The 21,066-nt window shown below is 38.1% G+C and overlaps 3 protein-coding genes across 4 annotated transcripts in view; all 3 read right to left on the bottom strand.

Moving 5' to 3' along the window:
• Positions 1-804: 804 nt before the first annotated feature.
• LOC118557430 lies at positions 805-4,879 on the bottom strand. Of its 2 annotated transcripts, none has more exons than XM_036127427.1 (6): positions 4,806-4,879; positions 4,341-4,685; positions 3,904-4,239; positions 3,078-3,194; positions 1,088-1,152; positions 805-1,003 (listed from the first exon to the last, which is right to left on the bottom strand). In XM_036127427.1, the coding sequence occupies exons 1-6, from the start codon at positions 4,846-4,848 to the stop codon at positions 872-874; spliced, it is 1,038 nt and encodes a 345-aa protein (XP_035983320.1). In that variant the 5' UTR covers positions 4,849-4,879; the 3' UTR covers positions 805-871. The 2 variants fall into 2 exon arrangements, with proteins under 2 accessions (XP_035983320.1, XP_035983319.1); XM_036127426.1 differs by having other exon boundaries at positions 3,078-3,200.
• An 8,515-nt stretch (positions 4,880-13,394) lies between these two features.
• Positions 13,395-17,847, bottom strand: LOC118557431. The gene is made up of 6 exons (XM_036127429.1): positions 17,698-17,847; positions 17,233-17,577; positions 16,796-17,131; positions 14,985-15,101; positions 13,944-14,008; positions 13,395-13,865 (listed from the first exon to the last, which is right to left on the bottom strand). The coding sequence occupies exons 1-6, from the start codon at positions 17,738-17,740 to the stop codon at positions 13,734-13,736; spliced, it is 1,038 nt and encodes a 345-aa protein (XP_035983322.1). The 5' UTR covers positions 17,741-17,847; the 3' UTR covers positions 13,395-13,733.
• Positions 17,848-20,241: 2,394 nt separating this feature from the next.
• The window catches only part of LOC105924314, a 2,318-nt gene continuing 1,493 nt past the window's right edge, over positions 20,242-21,066 (bottom strand). Inside the window, exon 4 of the mRNA XM_036127626.1 lies at positions 20,242-20,252. Coding sequence (XP_035983519.1) covers positions 20,242-20,252 — 11 coding nt within the window. The remainder of the gene's footprint in view (positions 20,253-21,066) is intronic.

The following is a 21,066-nucleotide window of genomic DNA, read 5'->3' on the forward strand; positions in this document are numbered from 1 at the left end:
GAGCAATGCATTCTCTTAAAACCTAGGGGACAGTGGCTACCTACCCCACCCAGGTGCTGGATCTTGCCCCGCTCTCCAGATCTCAGAGTGCAGAGGAGGTGCTCACACCTCCCACACCCATGCAGCGCGCAGCATCCCATCGGCTTCCTGCTTACGGCAGTGTTTTTCTTCTCTTCGATACTTGTGCTTTTACCTCTGATTTACATATTTAATAAACTCTTCTCTGTTGTTTCAGTTTTTTTTTCTTTTTCTCTATGGTTGCCATTTCATCTTGAACCCCACCACAAAATGATCACCTGACTCATTTAAATACACTTACACTGTTCAGGTGCTAAAACATCTGACAATATGTTTGATAAAATAAAAAGAGCTGGAAAGTAGTAGTAGTAGTAGTAGAAGTAGTTGTGCAGATCAGTATTTTCAATAGAAAAGAAAAAAAACAACTACTCCTTCAAATGATTGTTTTTTTTTTTATTTCTTTAATCCATTTTCAAGAAGGAAGTTTGTTTAAAATTAACTTTTAGGCCACACATCAGTTGCAATGATTTATTCTATTTTTATTCGTTAACAACTTGTCAGCATAATTTACAATTTTGTACCTTTCTGTTGATTTTTGTTCAAATACATTACTTAGTGTGATCTAATAGAATGTAGAACAGCTATTGTTTTAATTAAAGTTACAAAATACAGAAGCAGCAATGGTAATAGGAAAATTAAAATGTGTGTTTAATTAAAAACATCCAACTGCAGCAAAAGTTTAAATCCCTTGTGTTACACAAAAAACTTTTGAACCTATTCATACAATCATGATTTGTCTGTGACATTTATCTTGTGAACATTTTCTCACCAAGACATTAAAGTGATGTGATACTTAGAATGAAGAAAGGTGATTTTGGTGATCATGTGATCTGACATCAGAATAAACACATTCTTGCGGCAGCTCTCTCTTCTCATTAGCCCTCCTAGTCCTGGTTTGCACTGATGCATAATTTGCCTCATCGTCCTGTAAAAGAAAGAAGATTTTAGAAGATTTTTTTCCCCACATTTACAGGAGATGTAGTATAACAGTTCTCAGATATACATTTACCCAGTTTCTAGACTGAACAGCTGCTGGTTTGTCATCCTCTTCTAGACTGCAACCACCAATTTGACCTTTCAAAAAAAACAAATTCAATTACCTGTTTCCATATATTTTCTGTATTTATGATGTTATTTTTTTTGAAGGGGATGGGTTAAAATGCAGATGTGAATTTCTCCGTTGTGAGATCAATGATGTTCAATTATTAGTAGTATTTTTATGTAGATATATCATTATCTTTATTGTCATTGCAACATACATTCAAATGAAATTTGTACTCTGCATTTAACCCATCTCCTTGGGGAGCAGTGGGCTACCACTGTACGGCGTCCGGGGAGCAATCTTGGGTTAAAGGTCTTGCTCATGGACCCAGAGTGGCAGTGTGTGGAAGTTGAACCCATAACCTCAGGGACACAAGCTCAATGCTCTGACCACTAGTTAGGGGGTTAGGTAAAATAACTACAAAAGCTCACTGACATTGAACTATCATGACCAAAAGTATGTTAAACTGGGGAAGGAGATATACAGTGCTTTGCTAAATTATTTGCCTGTCATTAGGATTTTATGTCACGCCAGCATAAAGTAGCACATACACTCACCGGCCTCTGCTGCATATCATGTTAACATAATGAACAAATCAGCCAGTAACATGGCAGCAACCCAGTGCCTATAGCCTAGGCCTCAAACTAGGGTAAAGACTATTTGTGTAAGTTCAAAGAAGGGAGATTTAAGACACTTTGAGCATGTCAGTACAGGGGGTATCAGACGGTGTGGTCTGAGTACTTCAGAAACTGCAGATTTACTGAGAATTGTACACACAACTATCTATGTGGTTCACAGAGAGAGGTCTAAAAAAATTAAATTTCCACTGATCTGTAGTTGCGTGAATACAAATGCCTTTTTGATATCAGAGGTCAGAGGAGAAATGCCCGACTGAGATCATCGAAAAGCAACAGGTGCTCAGATAACCAGTCGGCACAACCAAGATATGTATAAACTATCACTGAAAACACAACACATTGAACCTTAAAGCAGATAGACTACCCAGTGAGCTGATAAACAGATCCATTCTACTCTGATGATGCAGGCTGCTGGCAGTGGTGTAATGGTGTAAGAGATACTTTCTTGTCTAACTTTTGGCCTCTTTGTACCCGTTCATTATTATTTACAATTCACAGTTCACCTGAGTAGGGTTGCTGCCTTAGTCATTATTTTATGACTACAGTTCACTCATCCTCTGTTGGCTACTTTCAGCAGGAAAATGCACTATGTCACAAAACTCAGATCATCTCAAGTTTGTTTCTTGAACATAACGAATTTGCTGTACTAATGACCTCCCCCACACCTGTTCTAAGTTAATGTGGACATAAATCTCTGGTAAATTGTCAGTGCTATGTTGCATATCTGCTACAAAAAAATTAACACAGGATGAAACTAATTCAAGTGCCATGTTATTGTGATTGTGAAACAAAAATAAAATAATTCAGTTCTTAAATCTTTTTAAAATAAAAGTGGGACATACATTTTCATGCATGCCCTCTAAGTCAATACTTAGAGGGCATGCAAAGCTCTCTAAGCCTTCAAGGCGTTCCCATTGTTTGTAAAAAAAAAAAAAAAAAAAAGGCCAAGATAGATATATAGCATATTTGAACATTAATTTTCAAGTTCTTCAAAATTTGAGTTTAGGTATGGACTTTGAGTAAGCCTATTAATAACAAGGCTATGCTCTAACAAGCTTTCTTCCAGTTCAATTCATCAGAAATTTTAAATATAACTCCATTTTCCCCATCAACTCTGACAGGCTTCCACCTCACCACTGAGGTGATATCAATACTTCCACAGCATGATACTGCCACAACCATGTTTCATTGAGGGGATGGTTACACACGTAACATTTGTATGCCACAAAGCAGAGATTTGGATTATTTTTTCTAACATAAATCGAATCCATGGATAATCTTAAAGCTATGTGTACAGTTTATATTTGTATAAAACCCACCTTTGCTTTGTTCATATTTTTTTTGCAGTTTAATGTAGCAAATTAGCAGGATGACAACAATAACACAGCAGGTCAGCAGTCCACCAAGTGCAATGACAAGGCCATTAACTTCTTGTCCTATATCTGAAAAGAAATTTCAGAGAAAGCACAGTTTAGTTTTTTAACTGAAATTGCATTGAGTGACATTTTAACAACAAATTACCATACAGGTGGGTAGGACAAGTACTCTCAGCTTGCACCATAAAACATAACTTCCTGACACAGGAATATATTGCAGGGATCTTAGATAAACATATGATTGCATAATAACACTGTTATTATAATTAGAAAATATAAAAGGCAGCCCTTTTTAATTAAACACTTTAGTGTAAATATATGTCAAAATAATTATCACAATTGTGTGTTTAATTTAGCTAGAAAACTCAAAATATTTTTTCTTTGATATTTATACATGTCAGTTGATCATCTAACTAATATATAAATCCAGGGTTCCTACTGACTTGAAAAATCTGTCTGTTTACTTGATTGTACAGGTGTGGATAAGTATTTCAAAAGAATGTTACATGTATGACATATTAGCACTTACTTTTTCTGCCAACATGCCCAAATTCCTTTGTATTACAGTCTCATCTACCCATAGTTAGGTTTCTATGAATCAACTCTCTAAACTCGCTTATCAGTTCAGGGGGGCTGGTGTGTCTTTGCAGCGGCCATTAGGCAAAAGGCTGGGTACACCTTGGGCAGGTCACCAGTATATCACAGTAATTTAGCTTTTAAACCAAATAAATGTCTATGTACATGATAAATAATATTTATTAACACATACCTTCCTTCACATTGGTTCTTTCATCAAACAGGATGGATCCACATGTGACCACAGCGCTGTAGTAAATTTCAGCATCAGATGAGTCTCGGACATATAAACTGTAGGAACAGCTTCTTTCCAAATCTTCACCGCTGATGTTCCTCTGAGTGTAAATGATGCCTGGATGGAATTGTTGTGATTCAGCTCTGAACCAGAACACACTGGGTTTAGTTCGGCAACTGACTTTTCCTTTGTTTTTGGAGAGAAGTGAACACTGTAGAATTACAGTCTCTTCCTGCTGAACTAATTCAGTATCTGGATGTTGTTCCAAGTAGAGAGACTTCTGATGTTTATGATCTGCTTGGTTAAGAAAAACATGTAAAATAACACAGATGCCAAACTGTCAGTATGAGTCATTATGTGTCAGTGAAGTTAACAGCCAAAAAACAACATCTCACCTGTCACAGCTAAGAATGTGGCATAGATGAACTCCTGTGAATGTGTTGTTCCAGTTTGGCATAAATATGTTGCTTCATCCTCTTTCCTGACATCAGAGATTGTGAGAGTATAACGAGAGTCCTCCGCTCTCAATGCAAAGCGAGAGCCTTTAAATTTTTCACTTAGTTTTGGTTGACCAACAACTACACTAGCCACTGATTCAACCATATATCCAAGAGACTGTTTGTACCAGTAAACAAATTTAAAGTCTTTATCAGAAATATTGCAGTCAAATGTAACATTATCACCGACATCTACCAGAGTTAAGGAGATCTGGTGGGAAGCCTCAAGAGTATGAATAAGAGCTGTAGAAAAGAAATAAAAACAGTAAAGACCTTAGTAGATCTACCTGGAAATGTTTAATTCTGACATCCTCTAAATTATTTTCTAATAATGTCATTCTTTTTAGAAACAAGCATACTTACGTGCCACACTGAGAACAATCATTGCAACCAGTTTTGCGATCATTGTGCTACAGCTACTTTTTTTCCTCGCACTGTTGATGTCCTCCTGCTCAAATGGAAGGCTTAGTATAGGTGGTGTTGAAGTGTTTCCAAAACAGATCAGTGATTGGCTGACATCTTGAAGACGCACCACCCACTACATTTACTAAGTCTTAGAGGCCTTTTCATGTCATAGGGAATTTAGATAGTTTTGTCTTTGTTTGGACTTATTTATTTTGAAAAAAAAAAAAGTAAAACATAGTTTTGCCAGTTGCACTTAACTTAAGCAAAATGCGATACAGTATTATCTTAAAATATTTGGGGAAAATTAGATAATATCCTCTAAACCTTTCTTTGGCAACAGTCAACAGGGGGCGTCTTGCAAATGGTTCGTATAATGAGTCTATTTCTCTCAGTTTCAGTATAAGGGTTAACAAATACTTACATTGACAGGAATTTCTTCTCAGGGTCAACCATTTCCACTGGGACATAATCATGTTAGCACTTGTGGCAGGCATTGTGATGCAGCATGATGGAAGAGGATTGTAGGAGTTTCCTCTTCTCCTGAGAGCTTGTTTTTTTTCTGCTGCTGATGGTTTCCAAGCTAATTTCCTTGAGACTGTGCAGTATTAAGGCTCTATAATGCTTGCACAGGTCTGTGAAGATTGGGTGTGATGGGGCAGTCCTCAACATAACTGGTGGAAATCCAGTAAAAAGACAAGATACAGTTGATGTCACGCGTCCAAAATCCCACCATGTGCAGTATTGAAAGCAAGCATAACGAATAGTTGGGATGTTTATTGCACCTAAACAGATTTAAACGGCATGTTAGAGATGTAGAGGACGATGGTACGTCCATACGTTGCATAGAGAAAGAGGTGAAGAAATGAAGTTTGGGTATACAGCCTGCCTGTAAAGCCCATTTGAATCTTTTTTTAAATAAAAGGTTAAAAAATTACTTTGCTTTACTAAATAAAAGCTGATTTCTTTACATACTGTGGGCTGTTGTTTTACTCTTGATTTATGCTTGTTTGTACCCATAAAATTGGCCAGTGAACTCACCTCTAAAAGTATGCCAGCATTTTGTATATGCTGTATTAAGTCACAGAATGAACGCTAACAACATAGCGTTTAACAAAATTGTGGCAAAATTGTGCCACTTGAAGATTCTGTCTGGCTGATTTATTTGGGTCCAACATCTGAGCATTACAGAGCATTAAAGCACATTAAAGCCATTAAGTCCAGAGAATGCGTAAAACCTGCTCCTAATGTTCAGTCTAACACACCATCTTTACTCTTTTTATTGACTGTTAGTCGGAACTAAACTAAAAATAAAAACATTTCTTTATATCAGTCTTTCAGTTCTGATCTATTCAGAATCACATTCAGCAACGTTTTATTGCCAGGGACCATAAAAAGGAAAGCATTTTACAGAAACAGGAAACTTGTGTGGTGAATGGCGTAAAAACACAAATTAAGCATAAAGTCAAGGGGTGCGAAAAGTGAAAGTAGTGTTATAAATATATATATATATATATATATATATACTGTTTACATATGCACACAAATAGATGGGTTGTGGAGGTGTTAGCTGGGGACTGTTCATCAGACTGACCACAGTGGAAGAAACTGTTTTGGTGGGGTGAGGTCGTGATCGCGATGAACCAGACCTTTGCAAAAGGGGAGGCACTAAAATAGTCTATGCACAGGATGAGAGGGAAGAGGTGCAATCCAGGCTGCACATCTCTGGGTTCTGGATATGAACAGTTCCTGGAGAGATGGGAAGTTGCAGCCATTCATGTTCTGAGATCAGTGGATGATCCGCTGCAGCTTGGCCTTGTCCCTGGCCAAGGCCACAGCAAAGCAGACACTGGTTTGAGGCACTCCTCAGAATTTTAAGAATTGCAATTTTAATGTATCTGGAACAAATTATGTTCAGAATCTGTCATTAATAATTCATACCTCTTAGTTTGCTCTGAAGTCCGAAAAAAAAAGCAAAATCTCAGGTCCAAGCATTTTGTTTACACAGATGTGTCAATCCTCTTAGGCATGTAAACGTGTTGCAAATGTTTCTTTAATCATAAGATCCTCCCAAGTGTGCTTTGCCCACATTGAGCAATCAAAACAGGACTTCTTCATGAAATCAATGTAGAGTTCACTTTGACCTCTACATGCAAAGCATTCTAAAAAGTGCAACAATAGTGTAGACACGTTAATTAGTTGAATAATTAGCAAATAAGGCATATCAAGAATCAAGAGTCTTTATTGTCATTATCTAACCATAGTGACATTTTGGTGAGACACCAAAATTAATTGACACATAACACACTTTCACAAATCAAAGACATAAATGATAAAAGTTGAATGTACCGACAACACCTTCTTGAGAAACTAAAAAGTGTGGAAATAGTCTTTAGCATCTGATAAGTGTCAAGAACGGTTGCAAAGATGGACCAAGGAGCAGACAGACAGGCAAAAGCAGCAAGGTGAATCAAATAATATAATGGAAAAACAAAAACGTACTGATGACAGCAGTGAAACAAAAACCAGCATGAATACAAATGGGCTTTACTGGGCAAAGCAAACAGTACAATCCAGCAGGGAGTAACTGAACAATGGAAGTATAAATGACAAAGGAACCAGGTGGCAAGCATGACTGTGATGAAAAGGCAACTTGTGAACTGAATAAGCCTAATTGGTTGGCGCTATGGCAGAAGCTGACAAACTGAAACAAACATGAATGGAGCTGAATAGATATACAAGCACATAATGACTGAAAACGCTAACAAAAGACTTTAAGTAAAAATCAATGCAAGAAACAACTAGAAGGCAAAAAGTAAGACAATGCAGTAAATAGGAAAAACATCTAACAAAACTAAAACATGGAGTAAATGCTATGGCACAATCCAAACAGCAAAACTAATACCAAGTATGGCAAGACCAACAGAACATAAATAAATGACAAGAAAACATGACTCTAAGTCCAAACAATAACCAAACACTTACAAATCATGACATACAATTTAAATGTTCGAATCAGAAATGACAGATAGCAATCACTTTAAAGAACGATATAAAATACTGTGCAGTTTCATGAATGTACAAGACAAACACTCCCTGAGAAGTTAAAACGTGTGCAAATAGTCATTAGCAAAAACTTAAATGTTCAGTTCAAATACAGACAGGCAGCAGTCAGTTTACAGAGCGATGTAAAACACGGCACAGTTGCATGAATGTAATAAAAGGCCCAAATGCACTCCTCCACCAAAATCACCTCTAGCGTTCCGCAGGCAGTATGTATTTCATGTACTCTGTGTGACGAGAATATCAATATAGCAAAACTTTGGTGATTTTTTTAACCTAAATGCACTGATAATGTTTTTCTAATTGTAAGCTAAGGCAAACTTAATCAGTAGGCTAGTTGGTCCCTAGAACTGATTTTAGATTTAGATTTAGCTGAAGGCGGGAGCTGATAAGAACAGGCGATGTTGACCAAGGAACCACCATAACAGACAGAGCAAGCGGCTGGAGCTCATAAGGAAATAATTGTGCAGCGCACAGGTACTTGCAGCATAAATCAATAAAGCTGAACACAAACAGGGCAGAAGAGTCCAGCTGGCTGAGCACACAGAAACTAGTTGAGACACCATGGCAGCACACATGAAGCAAGACGAGACAATCTGGCAAGGAGTGGATCAGTGCGGCAGGTATAAGCAGGCTGGTGAGCAGAGTTGACTCCAATCAGTGCCGCAGGTGGATCTGATCAAGGGCAGAGTGGTGGCTGGAAGGAGACTGAGCTGATTGGATGATAACCGGTGGCTGAGGAGTTGCACAGCAGATTCCAGAAAGGTCCAAACAAAATGAAAAAAAAAAAAACTCAAACATGACAATAACACATAATACATTTGCTCTTAGTGTTTGTACATGGGCAAAAACATGAAGTTAAAATAAAAAAAGTTTAAATAAAGTAAAATACAGCTACTTGCAAATTAATTCATACCTTTTTAACCTTTAATATCTTTTTCCATTTGGCGTGACTGACTGGAACAATCTAATGCACAAAACTAAACATCGGTTGTAATTGTTATGCCATAAGCTGGTTGAATATGCTTATTATTATTATTAATTATAATTTGGTATTATAATTTAAATAATAAATCATTCAACTCAAATTTCCGCTATAACAAATATAGTTCAAATGGTGGTGATGTTAGCTATAAGCTTGTAAGTATTTATACCACTAATGCATTAGTTAATTTGCTGTTATGAACTCATTTATGCTGGAATAAATGATCAGGTCGGACTGTTAACCAACCAGGTTTATCCAGCAGGCTGTGAGAACCCCAATGTAACTGCAATTAGAGTTTAAATCCTTATTCCTTATCACCATCCAATGATATTGTCTCTGTATTAATATCAGATGTTAACTCCAAAGGAGGTTAGCTCTGAATTCTGAATACCCAAGCAACTGTGAATTGGACTGAACACAAAACAATGTCTATTCCGCAGTCGTTGGTTTTATTGAACCAAAAGCAATTCCCTGTTACAGTAATTCTCTGATTCAAACAACTTTGGAATTCTTACTCATTACTAAACTAAAACATGCAAAATATATATGTGGAAATAAAGAACAAAACAAAAATAAACAATGGATTAAAATGAGCGGTTAGCAGATCTTAACTTAACTCAAAGTTGTTTAACACCGCCCTCGAAACACCGGCATTTCACGTATCAGCATTGATAGACAGAACAGCTTCGGGAATCTCACTGGACGCTTTGATGTCTTACACAAAGCTAGTTCAGCTAAGCTACCTACAGTTCAGATACACGTCACCCTCCCAAGATGGCTGCTACGATGACGTATGAGGGGAGGTCCTAATGACGTAACCACGCTTACGCTGATGGGATAATGCCTCGCTTAGAGAGGGCGCAGCTAACAGGGAGTTTAAAGCAAAGCCCGCGACTTGAGCTCGGACAAAGAGATTAAACTGATAAGGAGAAGCGAAAAGAGAGAGGGGGGAAACAGGGAAGAAGATGAAAGAAATGAAGCAGTAACCCACGGCGGGGTTCTTGACGGATCACAAATCAACACAGCAAAATCAATTGTAAAATGCATGCACATACAAAGAAAATGTTCAGCAAAATAATTCCAACTTCGTCGTGGAATAAAAGCCTTAACCAACACCTACAAAGTTCTAACGCCTGCCCAGGCACTTCCAAACACCCTGTTGGTGAGACAGAAATAAAAGGGGAGACCCCGTTACTTTGAGGTGCCTCGGGGCTGGTCCGGAGCGCTCCGAGTAGTGGCTTTCTGGACGCGCCTTGACGAGCGCAGATGTCCGCAGGCTGCAGCGGGACGGGGAAAAAGCTCCTTCGTTTCTTCCTCCGGGTTCAACAGTCGCTTTGTTGGCCAGACAAAGCGGGGTCCTCTTCGATCACTGGGAGATACGGCGTCTCTCAGTCTTTTGATCAGAGGGAATTTAAAAGTACTTATTTTAGTCGACCTCCTGTTATGTAAAGCAGGGAATAACCGTTGCGTCGAAAACTCTCGGTCCAGCGAGGAACTCGAACACGTGGCGTGGGATCAGCCCAACGGAAACAGCTGTGTCTTCTCGGGTTGGCTAAAAGCCAGGGAAGAAGGAAGATTGTCGTGTGTGATCGGCTTTTATAGCCATCACCATAGCAACCTTATCTTGATCGGCTGCCATTTTGCCGTGTTGCGTGATGGGAGTTGGTGGCCATTTTGACCACATTGCATCATGGGTAACGCAGTCCGTTACGTCCCGAATTGATGCCCGCTTTTTTTTTCACGTATGAACTGGCACAACATAATACTACAGTGCTTTAATACTACAGAGGGTAAGGTATGTCTCTACCACCTTTGCCATTTTATTTCATTCTTGTTTTACAAATAGCTATAGCTTAGTCAGATTGGATAAAATGCAACTATGGAAAAGTAGTTTTCAAGTCTTGACAAACATGCTCAGTAGTTTTAGGCATATGCCTTTTTAACACACACGTGTTTAAGTGCTTTGCTCCAAACAATTAAATTGTTGCTGTATCTTAAGGGTCCTTCTTCTGGTCATGTTCTTTTTTAATGCTGTCAGGATGCAGCTTATTGGCTGCAGGCTGAGCCTCTCTCCCTCTCTCTTGTTCCTGCGCAGCCTGATCGGTTTCACCTGGCAGGCTGCAATTAACCCACAACTGCTTCCACCTGTTCCCACCGCTTTATCAGACTCACCTCTTTCTGTTCCCGTCGCCGGTCCATAGCGTTCACTCCCGCTCAGTCCCTGCCAGTTTTTTCTTGTCAGCTCCGTTTGTACCCGTCAGCCTGAAGACTCCTTTCACCTGGTCTTGTTACAGTCAGCTCAAAGACTTTCCGACAGTTTTGTTTTCTCCAGTATTCAGCTCAGACGTTCAGACCTCCACCTCTCGGCTCAGACGTTCAGACCTCCACCTCTCGGCTCAGACGTTCAGACCTCCACCGCTCGGCTCAGACGTTCAGACCTCTACCGCTCGGCTCGGACGTTCAGCCCTCCACTGCACGGCTCGGACGTCCTGTGCTCCACTACTCGGCTCTGAGGTTCTGCTCGCCTCTGCTCGGCTCTGATGCTCTGCTCGCCACTGCTCGGCTCTGAAGCTCTGCTCGCCACTGCTCGGCTCTGACGTTCTGCTCGCCTCTGCTCGGCTCTGATGCTCTGCTCGCCTCTGCTCGGCTCTGACGTTCTGCTCGCCACTGCTCGGCTCTGATGCTCTGCTCGCCTCTGCTCGGCTCTGACGTTCTGCTCGCCACTGCTCGGCTCTGATGCTCTGCTCGGCTCTGATGCTCTGCTCGGCTCTGATGCTCGGCTCTGACGTTCTGCTCGCCACTGCTCGGCTCTGATGCTCTGCTCGGCTCTGATGCTCTGCGCTCCACGGCTCTGCTCAGATGTCCTGCTCTCCAGTGCTCGGCTCCAGAGTTCCTCCCGGTCAGTCTCTCCACACTCCTCCTGCCAGCCAGCTTCTACACCCTTCACCTCCGTCCGTTGAAAGACTCTGGTCTAATCATCCTTCTTCCACACTATTCAATAAAAACTCACTCATAAGAACTGACTCTGTGTGTGCGTGCTGTGTCCGGGTTCATCCCAGAAAAATATATCATAACAAATGCTAGTAGTAAAGGTAAACATTGTAATTCTTTTCACAAACGCCTTCTTCTCAACTGTTCCCTGTCATAAAGCTGGCCTGAAATGGGGTCCTTAAAAGAAAATGCAGGCTGCTGAGAGTGTAGGCTCAACATTTAAAAGATCCACAGTCCACAGCTTGTATCGTGTAATCACAGAAAAGAAAATAGTCAGTTTGACATTATTCTCCCCACTATGATGTGTAAAAAGGTTAATGTTTTTTGAGATTTTTGTTCAATATATTTGGAGACATTGCTGTTTTTAAAAATGTATCTGGCATATAAAGGTGCAATAATTTGCATTTAATCAATCATCTTGATAAAAAAAAATTTAGATTAAAACATAAAAGAACATCTATCTAACGTCCAGAGGGGTCGGGTTATTTGTCTCATTTCTATTTTAGTTATTTATTTTACTTAGCCAAGAGGAACCAGAAACATTTCCTATAAAAAACATCTACACACAAATGAAACAATTTACAGTTTAACTCAAGAATACCACTTACACTCTTCAGACACAGACCTATTTAGAATAGTTTTAAAGGCACTCAGGGGAATCTGAAATGCCATCACTTGCCTCTCCCCGACAATCATCAGGGAGATTTTTTCCACAGATCAACAGATAAATTGTGACAATGGTAAATGAGACAAGGTGAGACGTGTATTTAATGTAAACAGTCAAATAGACTTGTGTGTATGCATTAAAAGCCTTTGTAAATAATAATAATAAAAAAAATTAAAAGGCGCCTTTCTGGACACTCAAGGTCACCGTACAAAAAAGATAAAAATACAATGGGAGAAATAGGAGTGAATGCAGTTTCAGGCATCAAATATTTCCTGGCCAATGATGATGACTGACCGATATGCTGCTTTAGACTCTGAGCAATGCATTTTCTTAAAACCTAGGGGACAGTGGCTTCCTCCCCTTCACAGGTGCTGGGTCCTGTCCTGCTCTCCAGACTCCAGTGCAGAAGAGGTGCTCACACTGCTCACACCTATGCAGCGCACAGCATCCCATCGGCTTCCTGCCTTTGGCAATGTTTTTCTTATCTTTGATATTTGTGCTTTTACCTCCAATTTACACTTTTAATAAACTCTTCTCTGTGAAATTGTTTCATTTTTTGCTTTTTCTCTGTGGCTTCCGCTTTACCTTGAACCCCACCACAAAATGATCACTTGACTCATTTGCATACACTAACACTGTTGAGGTGCTAAAACATCTGATAAAACATCTGACAATATGTTTAATAAAATAAAAACAGCTAGAAAGTAGTAGTAGTAGAAGTAGTTTTTACTCTCAGTATTTTCAATAGAAAAGAAAAAAGCAATTACTCCTTCAAATTAGTTTTTTAAACATTTCTTTAATCCATCTTGAAGACGGAAGTTTGTTTGAAATGTATAGGCCACACATCAGTTGCAATGATTTATTCTTTTTTTATCCTTTAACAACTTGTCAGCATAATTTACAATTTTGTACATTTCTGTTGATTTTTGTGCAAATAAATTACTTAGTGTGATCTAATAGAATGTAGAACAGCTATTGTTTTAATTAAAGTTACAAAATACAGAAGCAGCAATGGTAATAGGAAAAATAAAATGTGTGTTTAATTAAAAACATCCAACTACAGCAAAAGGTTAAATCCCTTGTGTTACACATTAACTTTTGAACCTATTCATACAATCATGATTTGTCTGTGACATTTATCTTGTGAACATTTTCTCAACAAGACATAAGAGTGATGTAATACTTAGAATGAAGAAAGGTGATTTTGGTGATCATGTGATCTGACATCAGAGTAAACACATTCTTGCGGCAGCTCTCTCTTCTCATTAGCCCTCCTAGTCCTGGTTTGCACTGGTGCGTAATTTGCCTCATCATCCTGTAAAAGAAAGAAAATTTTAGTCTATTTTCACATTTACAGGAGATGTAGTAAAATATTTGTCAGGGATACATTTACCCAGTTTCTTGACTCAACACCTGCTGGTTTGTCATCCTCTTCTAGACTGTAACCACCAATTTGACCTTTCAAGAAAAAACAAATTCAAATACCTGTTTCCATGGTTTCTCTATAATGATGTTATTATTTATGTTTTTTATTTATGATGTTATATTTTTTTTGGTTTATGTAAGGGAAAAGAACTAGGGAAGGAAATATACAGTGCTTTGCCAAATTAATTGTCTGTCATTAGGATTTCAAAGTAGCACATACACTCACCGGCCTCTGCTGCATATCATGTTAACATAAACAACAAATCGGCCAGTCACATGGCAGCAACCCAGTGCCTATAGTGTAGGCCTCAAACTGTAGTAAAGACTATTTGTGTAAGTTCAAAGAAGGGATATTTAAGAGACTTTGAGCATGTCATAGCAGGTGGTTTTAGACGGGCTGGTCTGAGCTCTTCAAAATCTGCAGATTTACACAACTATGTGGTTCCTTAGTCATTCTTTTATGACTACTGTTCACTCATCCTCTGATGGATACTTCAAGTATGATAATGCACCATGTCACAAAACTCAGATCTCAAATTTGTTTCTTGAACATAACAAATTTGCTATTCTAATAACCTCCCCCACACCTGTTCTCAAAACAGCATTTATGAGATGTGTTTGAATGGGAGATTTGTATTATGGATGTGAAAACCACAAATCTGCAACATTTGCATGGTGCTAGCAGTTTAGTGTGGTCATAAGTCTCTGGTAAATTCTCGGCGCTATGTTGAATATATTCTATGAAGAATTAAGACAGAATCAAATTAATACAAGTTCCATGTTATTGTAATTGTGAAATAAAAATAAAAGAACTCACAGTTTTTAAATCTTTTAACAATAAAGGTGGAGCATGCATTTTCTAGCATGCCCTCCAAATCAATAATTGGTAGTCAAAAAGCTGAGATTTGGATTATTTTTTCTAACATTAACAACTTTTAAAACCAACATTAAATCCATGGTTAATCTTAAAATTATGTGTACTGTTTGTATTTACATATGCAAAACCCACCTTTGCTTTGTTCATATTTTTTTTGCTGTTTAATGTAGAAAATTAGCAGGATGACAACAATAACACAGCAGGTCAGCAGTCCCCCAAGTGCAATGACAAGGCCATTAACTTCTTGTCCTACATCAGAAAAGAAATTTCAGAGAAAAGCACAGTTAAGTTTTACAACTGAAATTGCATTGTTTGACATTGTTTGTTGTATATTACCATTAAGGTGGGTAGGACACGTACTCTTAGCTTGCACCATAAACCATAACTTCCTGACACAATAATATGTTGCAGGGATCTTAGATAAACCTATGTTCAAACATTGTTAATATAAATAGAAAAGTCGGCCTTTTCGAATTAAAATAGCTATGTCAAAATAAATATATCTCATTTGTGGGTTTAATTTCGCCAAAAACTCTAAATCTTTTTTTTTCTTGCATGTTTATACATGTCAGTTGATCATCTAACTGATAAGTAAATCCAGGGTTCTTACTGACTTGAAAGTCTGGCTGTTTACTTGATTGTACAGGTGTGGATAAGTATTTTACAAGAATGTTACATGCATGAAATATTAGCACTTAATTTTTTTGCCAACACCTAAATTCCTTTTTATACAGTCCCATCTACCCATAGTTAGGTTTCCATGCATCAACTCTCTAAACCAGGGGTGTCAAACATACGGCCCGTGGGCCGGTTCTGGCCCGCCGAGCAATTTAGCACGGCCCGGTGGCTAAATGCATTATCATTATTCAAAAAAATATATATATATTATTTTTTTTATTTTTATTTTTTTGCAGTGTCCTGTCTGGCAATGTGGCAATAAGAATTGTTGTCTTAATGCCAAAAAGAGCTCATCAGATTTGACTTTCACAAGTGGAGCAGTACTGCTTTTGCCATAGTGCTCCACTTGAATGAATGTGAATAGTTTTATTATGATTCATGCAGGAAATATCTCAAATGATATGGACACTACAATGGGAAAGTAGGAGAGGAAAGGAAGAACAAGAAAAAAAGAAAAGGTGAAAGAAAGAGGAGATAAAAGGAAAGAGAATGATAAAACAATTATTGAAAAAAACATGTACTTCGTTTAGTTGAAAATCTGCAGTTCCTATATTGTCCACGAGGGGCGCCATGTTTTAAGATAAGATAAGATAAGATAAGATAGTCTTTATTGATCTCACAATGGAGAAATTCACTCGTCACATCGGCTCATACAAGAAGGTGCAGAGTAGGGAAGGTGCATTCAGTTATATACAGTAATCAGCAGATGATAGCACTGAGCTTCAGATGTGGAAAATTGATTTGAAATCATTTCTTAATTTTTATCTGTTTTATGTATTTTGTCATGCAGGACAGTGTTTTTAAGTTCCAAAAAATGTAAATAATGTTTTTCAGTATTGTACAATCACTGTGATCAGTTCTTGTGCATAATGCACAAGTAAATGTTTAACTGAGTAAAAGTATTGTTGAAATTGCACATACTTTTCTTAAAAACGCTGAGGTTATTCATAATATATTGTGTAAAAGTGAAATTCATTTAATATAAAAAAAACAACAAGTCCACTTTTATTAGTTCTATTTAATCTTACAATGAGTTTACTCGTGTGGCCCTCTCGAGATCAGATTAAGCTGTATGCGGCCCCTCAACCGAAATGAGTTTGACACCCCTGCTCTTATAAGTTCAGGGGTGCTGGTGTCAATTTGCATCGGTCATTAGGCGATAGGCTGGGTACCCCCTGGGCAGGTTGCCAGCATATCACAGTAATTTTGCTTTTAAACCAAAGAAATGTCTATGTACATGATAAATAATATTTATTAACACATACCTTCCTTCACATTGGGTCTTTTATCAAAAAGGATGGATCCACATGTGACCAGAGCACTGTAGTAAATTTCAGCATCAGATGAGTCTCGGACATATAAACTGTAGGAACAACTTCTTTCCAAATCTTCATCGCTGATGTTCCTCTGAGTGTAAATGATGCCTGGATGGAATTGTTGTGATTCATCTCTGAACCAGAACACACTGGGTTTAGTTTGGCAACTGACTTTTCCTTTGTTTTTGGAGAGAAGTGAACACTGAAGAATTACAGTCTCTTCCTGCTGAACCAATTCAGTATCTGGATGTTGTTCCAAGTAGAGAGACTTTTGATGTTTATGATCTGCTTGGTTAAGAAAAACATGGAAAATAACACAAATACTAAACTGTCAGTATGAGTCGTTATGTGTCAGTGAAGTTAACAGCCAACAAACAGCATCTCACCTGTCACAGCTAAGAATGTGGCATAGATGAACTTCTGTGAATATGATGTTCCAGTGTGGCATAAATATGTTGCTTCATCCTCTTTCTTGACATCAGAGATTGTGAGAATATAACGAGACCCCTCCACTCTCACTGCAAAGCGAGAGCCTTTAAATTTTTCACTTATTCTTGGTTGACCAACAACTACACTAGCCACTGATTCAACCATATATCCAAGTGACTGTTTATACCAGTAAACAAATTTAAGGTCTTTATCAGAGGTATTGCAATCAAATGTAACATTATCACCGACATCTACCAGAGTTAAGGAGATCTGGTGGGAAGCCTCAAGAGTATGAGTAAGAGCTGTAGAAAAGAAATAAAAACAGTGAAGACCTTAGTAGATCTAACTGGAAATGTTTAATTCTAACATCCTCTAATTTTTTTTCTAATAATGTCATTCTTTCTGAAAACAAGCATACTTACGTGCCACACTGAGAACAATCATTGCAACCAGTCTTGCGATCATTGTGCTACAGCTACTTTTTGTCCTTCCACTGTTGTTGTCCTCCTGTTCAAATGGAAGGCTTAGTTTAGGTGGTGTTGAAGTGTTTCCAAAACAGATCAGTGATTGGCTGACATCTTGAAGACGCACCACCCACTACATGTACTAAGCCTTAGAGGCCTTTTCATGTCATAGGGGATTTAGATAGTTTTGTCTTTGTTTGAACTTATATAGTTTGATAAAAAATGTAAAACATAGTTGTGCCAGTTGCACTTAACTTAAGCAAATGTTTCTTAAAATTTTGGGGGAAAATTAGATACTATGCTCTAAATCTTTTTTTTGCTACAGTCAACAAGGGGCGGCTTGGAAATGGTTCGTATAATTAGTCTATTTCTCTCAGTTCCAGTAAAAGGGTTTACAAATACTTACATTGACAGAAATTTCTTATGAGGGTGAACCATTTCCACTGGGACATAATCATGAACCAAAATACATTTGAAATCTAAATAGAGGTATTTTTTGAGTAAACATTATTTACATGGTGCATTGTGATGCACCATGACGGGAGATTATGATAGGGGTTTCCTCTTCTCCTGAGCCCTTGTTTTTTTTGCTGTTGATGATAGTTTCCAAGCTAATTTAAAAGCTGATTTCTTTACATACTGTTGGCTGTTGTTTTAGACTTGATTTATGCTGCAATGGAAGCAGAAATCTAAGTACTGGTTTGTACCCATAAACTTGGCCAATAAACTCACTCCTGAAAGTATGCCAGTATGTTGTGTATGCTGTTTTCAAAAACTTCTGAGCCATTTGTCATGTCAGTACAGGGAAAGGTGTTCAGCGAGGACTCCTTTGAATCTCTCAATTTTCAACGGATCTTGAGCAGGCGGTCTATGCCATGTTACAAAAACTCGGAGGTACACGGCCTAGCACTGCAGCAGCTCGCAGAGACCCTGCTCGTGGGTGGGGGAACGGTGCGATTCCGTCACTTTCGGGCCACGCACCCTTGCGCTATGTTCAGTGCGACAAGTATAAAGCTAGCGTTATGCAGACTTGCAGGCTTCTTTTGATGCGACATTACTAATAGTGGCCACTGTACCTTGTCTTTTACAACTTGCCAAGATCAAATCCCTAAACTTTTAAACAGTGGCATTTCTTAGCATTTTTTCTGTACCAAATCAAAGTTTGTTCAAACCTTAAAAGTCTGCTAACAAACTTTAGCATGCCAGGGATAGCTCTCCAAAATATATATATCTGTAAGATTTAAAAAAAAAAAATGTTATATACCGTGATATATACATAAGGTCACAAGGAATGGAACTGGATTAGGTCTGCAATAAAGATGAAGCTGTTTGAGCACCAGTAGCTGTCTGCAGTCGGGATAGTTTTACATCCTGACTCAGAGGCCACAATGAAATAAATTAGTGAAATATATAAAACCAAACACAAAAGGTTCTGTTGAATTTACTCCTTAATGCGTCACTGAGTTTTTGACTAGGAGGATTCATCTGGCTTGCATTTTAGAGATGTTTGGAGATATAGTATGCTGCCTTCAAGTCAATATTGCTTCTGTCTTGCTTATCAAGGCATCTGACACTGTCATATAGATAATGTTATCTCCAGCTACTGTAATACATTACCGTTGTTACCATATCCAATGGATTGAAAAGTCATATGGAAGCATTGATAATGTTTTGCACAGCTAAGCCAAGCTGCCTCAGATTTTTTTTGGACATGTCACTACACACATGCTCTACTCTATTGGAATTTAAATAATTTCTAATTAGCTTAGCTTTAGTGCCAAACTTTACAAGATGCACAGATCTCATTTATGTACAGAAATATCTGGTCAACTCAGTTCATTCATATACACAGATTCAAAGTCAGTTACATGCATTCCAATTTCACGCTAGTTATGACGTTCTGCTAACAAGTTCAGTTAGTATATGTATGGAAGCCCCGGGTATTGCATTGAATGACTGACTTAGCAGCAATCCCTCCTCCTGAGCAATTCCTTCTTTACATGCCACTAGATTTGAAAGTTGATTGTATTGAATCGTTAACTCAACACTCAACACACATAAAGTTGTTAATTTATTTAAGTGCTATTCAGATGTCAGAGCAATTGACATTGTAATAACACTATTTTTTCTTGCACAATGGATTCTTAATATTATAGCTAATAGTCATTTGACCACTTGGGAGCTCTCATAGACTTTGTAAAGAGCCCAATTCACAGATGCAAAGGTAGTTAAGCAAACCTTATGTGCAAGACAGACATTATAGTACAATGTACGTTTTACACCTTTCAACCCAAAACAGGGCTGCATAAGTGACAGCATACTCCATAGGCATGATTGCACTTGCTTCACAAATATGCTTTATTTCTTTCAGTTTAGATCAATGTAAAATGTTTTGGATACCCCAACATGTGTGGCCAGACCAGGAAACAGTGTAAAGCAGCTTAAACATAATGCAACAAGTGGGTGGTTTTGCGCTCAGTGGAACTTTAAAGTTACATAAAGTTAATAGAGGGCTAAAAAGAGATGTTCGGGAAACACGTTTACATATGGAAGTATCACCTTTTCAACAATGTAAGCTATTTTAATGGTGAAAATAAACATCCAGAATTGCACTTTTCTAATCTGTAAAGTCTAAACATGAAACGTTTGGATTTCTATCCTCTTATTTTTTTCTTCTTCATGTCTGTTTTGGTTCATGTTTCTTATGTCTAAAAGATTCCAGTTTTCATGGAGAAGTCACAACACTCAATCAGAGTACGTGGTAAAAGCAACAACAGCAGATAGAAGCCATTGCATGCTGTTTCTTTTACCTCAGCGGTTAGTGACTGTCCAACCGCTGAGGCTGTTTACTGAGCACAGATGCTCGCAAGCTTTAACCAGAAAGGAAGTGAGAAAAGAGCAACAAGCAGAAATGTTACTTAAAATGATTGCTTTCACTCTTGTTGGGGCTCTTATTAAAATTGTAACATGTTTTTGTTGTGTGCATTTTTAAGAGGAAGGTCAAAGATCTCTTAAGATTTCAAAGGGTTGAACAGGAATCAAAGCATTTTAGTTTTAAGATCAGTTTACCATCCACAATCAGCCACACTTAAGCTTCCATGCATCGTTTCTGTTTGCCTGTGAAGCATGACTATTCAATTATTCTCTTCTGTCTGCTGTACCAACATTTTTCCATGCTCTCTTCACCCTCCAGATGACAATTTCACTGGTTAATATTTCAAGAATCAAGAAGAATTAAGAATCAGGAATTGTTTTGTGTCACCATGTTTTACCATGGTGAAATTACATTTTAGGATACAAACAAATAACATGACACACATACACACA

Source organism: Fundulus heteroclitus, chromosome 23, assembly GCF_011125445.2.
Source record: "Fundulus heteroclitus isolate FHET01 chromosome 23, MU-UCD_Fhet_4.1, whole genome shotgun sequence".
In the NCBI taxonomy this organism is placed as follows: domain Eukaryota; kingdom Metazoa; phylum Chordata; class Actinopteri; order Cyprinodontiformes; family Fundulidae; genus Fundulus; species Fundulus heteroclitus.

What these genes read in the sequence shown, in the direction of transcription:
- LOC118557431 (XM_036127429.1), bottom strand. Translation starts at nt 17,740, where the DNA reads ATGATCGCAAGACTGGTTGCAATGATTGTTCTCAGTGTGGCAC. An exon ending in CACATTCTTAGCTGTGACAG is followed by an intron (nt 17,132 to 17,232) that starts GTGAGATGCTGT and finishes TTAACCAAGCAG; the next exon opens with ATCATAAACATCAAAAGTCT. An exon ending in AAAATATGAACAAAGCAAAG is followed by an intron (nt 14,009 to 14,984) that starts GTGGGTTTTGCA and finishes TTTTCTTGAAAG; the next exon opens with GTCAAATTGGTGGTTACAGT.
- LOC118557430 (XM_036127426.1), bottom strand. Translation starts at nt 4,848, where the DNA reads ATGATCGCAAAACTGGTTGCAATGATTGTTCTCAGTGTGGCAC. An exon ending in AAAATATGAACAAAGCAAAG is followed by an intron (nt 1,153 to 3,077) that starts GTGGGTTTTATA and finishes TTTTTTTGAAAG; the next exon opens with GTCAAATTGGTGGTTGCAGT. An exon ending in CTGTTCAGTCTAGAAACTGG is followed by an intron (nt 1,004 to 1,087) that starts GTAAATGTATAT and finishes TTTCTTTTACAG; the next exon opens with GACGATGAGGCAAATTATGC.